The following is a 4510-nucleotide window of genomic DNA, read 5'->3' as shown; positions in this document are numbered from 1 at the left end:
ACTTTGTTATAGCTTTCTTAACTTGGTTGATTCGAGTTTTATTTGTATATCTAGCACGGCGACGCTTCTTACTTTTTTTATTATTAACTATACTTTTGTGTTTCGACCCAACTGGCTCGGGTAGTGACGACTAAACGGCGAACAGCGTCGCCAACTCCTAGCCAGTCGTGACACCGGAAGACTACCTGACTACCGCATATATAACAAGTCATGAACACCAGATAAAACCTTTTTGTGCGCCCCGCCAAACTATCTTAAATCATGCTCCATTCATGGCCAATTATCTACCTCAGGTTGGAAGATGAGATAATACTACCTACCACCTGTAAGTCACCTCGAGTTAAATTAATTAAAGTTCACCTTGGTCACCTAAGTATGCACCGAATACTTTGGATCGTGGACAACCTGGAACAGCACAGCAGTCGTCAGCATATACAAAGGGTATGAAGATGAGCAGCTGTAAGTGCAACTATGATAATTGATACGGTCCACTCGGTCCTGTCTTGTGCTTTAATGAATAGCATAAATGTATGGCCAAAACAGGCGTAAGAAAAACATATGTTATGTAAAATATAGCATTTTTATATTTAAAATAACATTATTACATTTTCATACATTTTTGTACAAGTTAAAATGATTTCTACAATATAATTGCTTAAAATTGCATTCTTCGTAAACAAAATAATTCACAAAAATTTTATTCAAAATACTAAATATATATAAATTTTACAATTTAACTACTTATATCAAATCTTATTGTTTTTTTTTTGAACATCTACTTATACACTTCAGACATGCATCAGTATTCTCTCCCGAAATACAAGATACTGTACACATTGTAGCACATGCTGCAGTACGGAATATTCCTTCTGGGGTTTTGGTAGGGTTGGGCTTTCCGTTCCCCTGTTTTCCACCACCAGGAGTTTTGATTTTGGATTTTAGTCCAAAAACCCCTATTTCGCTGGGATCTGATGTGGATGTATCAACGTTTACATTTCCGCTTTCAAATCTGTCCTGTCTATTTATTATATTTTTACAAGAAGATCAATTATTATTTTCTATAAGGTATATGGACATATTTTTAATAGCAGAATTGAATTGAACAATATAATCCAATAAAATAGTGTTTTTTTAGAAGACTATTATTTTGATATTAATTATGTATAAGGGATATCTCGTATATTTATTTCGTATTCTATATTGTATACGCTTACATGTATTTTTTTTTTTTTAATTCTATACCTATGATCTATTAATTACATTAATGATACTGTTAGTCGTCTAAATATTCACTAATTGACTACAAATCATTATCTACATATCACTTGATCTATACTCGATAAAATATAATTAAGAATAGTATATATTTTACTTGTTCAATAAATTATTGTTTATTGAGAGTAGAGAATGTGCTTATGGTGATGATTTCTAACATCTACTCTAACTTAAGATACTATTTCACATCCAGAACACTACCGTGTATCGAGTGAACTACAGCATATTAAAACTGCACGTCACTTATACGTATACAGTTATAGAGTCGGTGTGTAGCGAAGTATTTCGGGCGCACAGGCTATTATTGTTTGTTCCCAACCCCCCAAAAAAAGAAAAACATTTTTTTAATATGATATAAAATATAAAGAATTAAATTCTTTTTAATTAATAATTGTTAGTTATATTGCGATTTGTAGACAACAATAATTTGAGTTCAATAAGTGAATTTTTAGACAATTGACGGTATTATTATTCACTGAGGTCATTAATATATGATATAGAATTAAAAATAACGAAAATATAGTTTATAAAATAAGTAGTAAGTAGTAATAAGTAATACTTTGGTGTATGAATAGGAGAATAAACATTATATAAATGTACGGATATAAAGCAGATATTTTATAAAAATGTCGTGTACTTTGAAGGAGTCCTACTTACTTCTCAAGTCCTTGGCCGCTGCCGTGCTCTAAGCCATGATTTTGGTCTCCATTTTGCGATTCAGAAATGTTTTGCGGTGCACCCAGTGAGTAACTGACAAAGGCAATTGCCAATATTATTGACTAGAAGAGAGAGAAAAATGCATTTATATCACAAATTTATTAGTCTATAAATATAGTCAATAGTTGTACTTATACGTTATGAAATATATTATAGTAAATTATTTAAATCACATAATAGGTGTACTGGTGTACTGATATCTATATAGGTACGTATTTAGAGTAAGTATATAATTCAGCGACATCAGTTTATACGTTGCTTACTCAAAATATATAAGTAAATGAAAATAAATCACTGTGTACCAATACCAAACATCATAAACGAGGTGGTTATACTTTTTAAACAATTAGAGCGAAAAAACCATTTCCGCATTGATAAAAACCAAAATGATTGTAATATTCAAATAAAAACAATAATATTATTTTATTATCCTTAGGGCCTTGTCGACTGTCTTTAAAAAATTTCCTTGGAGTTTATTTTTCTGAAAAACACGGGTGGTATTCGTAATCTACTTCGAGACATTATTTCCGCTCTCTCAACGAGTTGGGACATCATATCCGCATCCACGTTCATAATATTAAGCGCTTTTCCGATAAATCACATTTGCCTCTCTTTTTTATCGATCTAAAAAAAAAGTCATCAACAACTTGGACTTATAAAAAATTAAACTCCCATGGCACACCAAAGTAATTGTCGTAAAACCTTATCCAGCCAAAAAACCACCTCAATACCAAATATCTTATGGGCAGTCTATCTTATGGGCACACACAGAGTTACTGTAATCACGATCCACGATGTTTTTTTAATATTTTAACAATGTGTGAGGAGCCTTGCATTATATTTTCAAGACTTTTGACGCAACGAATAAAATTGTATTGATATTTATATTAAGTTATTATTATTGTTATTGTAGAGTGATGAGTAGTGTTTGTACCTATTGACTATTTTTTTAAATTAATAATATTTGTAAAGGGCAAAAGTTTTATATTTTTTCTTATACGCTCTTTAACTTACTTTTAAATTGTAATATTTGTAAAATGTAGGTAAGTATGAGGAATAGTAATCAATATCAAATATTATACATATATAATATAATAAATATTGTATTTTTGGACGTACAACAAAAATTCAAAATTATACAAGGTAAGTACCTAAATTATTGTGTTCAGCGAGTAACGTTTATACGTATAAAATAGGCAATTACGGTGAGGCGGGGCCAAAAATTAAAATATTCTGCTACTGCAAACCTGATTCCACACTAAAATATTTCAAAATAATGAACATAGACCTAGTAGTGCACATACCACATATAACTTCATTGCATAATTGTTTTTGCTACTTATTTATAATTAGTTATAGACAATCTTCTATAAAAGTCCTTGATACCTATATGACTAAACATATTAAAATTAAAAACGAAAAAGCTTCTTATTATACTTATTATATTATAAGTCGCCCAGAATATGGTGTAGTCGGTATTATTTTTAGTTTTAAGGATTTTAAACGAATAAAATACGCTAATTAGTAATTTTCAATAATCAATATTGAATATCAATCAGATAAAAATGTATAAAAGCCGAAAATAAGTACTGCACACTTTTAAATTTGCTGCTGCACATTTAATATTAGCTACTGCACAATGTGTGTGCTACTGCATACAATTTTAGGCCCTGCGGTGAGGACACATATTTAATGGTTTCACAAAATAACAATATAGACAGAAATACAGAATGTTAAGTGAAAAGTGTACGTTCGGGATAATATAATTCTAGGATCGTACACAAAAAAGATAATTCAATATAAAAATAAAAAAATAGTAAAAACCTATTTGGTGATAGGTCAGGTTAGTAATATTGTAAAGTATACAATAATTATTTAAATAGAAAATATTCAAATATACCATAATATATTTGTGTATTATTAAAATGTATGATTATTGATTCATTAAAATTACTATCGATGAACGAGAATACTCGTGTCATATCATTAATATTTTGAATATAGCACTCAGGTTTTTTCACTAATAATCGTATAGGTACAGGCTTGGTTGCTTGGTACTAGTATGGTTAGGAATTTAGGAGTACCTACATATTACACTTCGCCTATCACTACAAATTTTTTTAGGTAGGTAAACATTTTAATAATTACCAGACGGTTCATGTTGATTGTTGATTAGTGAACGTGAAGTGTTTTTCGCAAGACGAGTTTATCGGACGATGGAATACTGTCAGTAATCTTCAGGTTGCTACTGTGATCGTTCGTCGGACGTGCTGTCTTATATACTTTAAGGTCGACGGACTGGATTTTCCCAAGAACGAGTATAATATGGATAATATATTGCGTATCATGATTTAATGACTGACCTATGAACATAATATAGATTAGCTGCAACTGATAACTCTAAAAGGTTATGATCATTGGAAAATCCATGTTTTTGATAGACTGTACCTAAATTATTATTTCTTATTAATTATTAGGGATACAAATTGGGAAAATTTGGTGTCATTTGCTATTTCCG

At 30.3% G+C, this 4510-nt stretch overlaps 1 protein-coding gene across 1 annotated transcript; it reads right to left on the bottom strand.

Annotated features, from left to right (window-relative positions):
• Positions 1–561: 561 nt before the first annotated feature.
• Positions 562–4295, bottom strand: LOC132944342 (uncharacterized). The gene is made up of 3 exons (XM_061013633.1): positions 4141–4295; positions 1933–2054; positions 562–1018 (listed from the first exon to the last, which is right to left on the bottom strand). Exons 1-3 carry the CDS (start codon positions 4150–4152, stop codon positions 754–756), a joined length of 399 nt encoding a protein of 132 aa, XP_060869616.1. The 5' UTR covers positions 4153–4295; the 3' UTR covers positions 562–753.
• Between the last annotated feature and the right edge of the window lie 215 nt (positions 4296–4510).

This window comes from Metopolophium dirhodum, chromosome 5, assembly GCF_019925205.1.
Source record: "Metopolophium dirhodum isolate CAU chromosome 5, ASM1992520v1, whole genome shotgun sequence".
Classification (NCBI taxonomy): Eukaryota; Metazoa; Arthropoda; class Insecta; order Hemiptera; family Aphididae; genus Metopolophium; species Metopolophium dirhodum.
Note: the sequence above shows the minus strand (reverse complement) of the source record. Positions and strands in the feature narration are given on the sequence as shown.

Coding starts and splice junctions, on each gene's coding strand:
- LOC132944342 (XM_061013633.1), bottom strand. Junction 1,019..1,932: donor AGCGGCCAAGGACTTGAGAA/GTAAGTAGGACT, acceptor TATAATAAATAG/ACAGGACAGATTTGAAAGCG.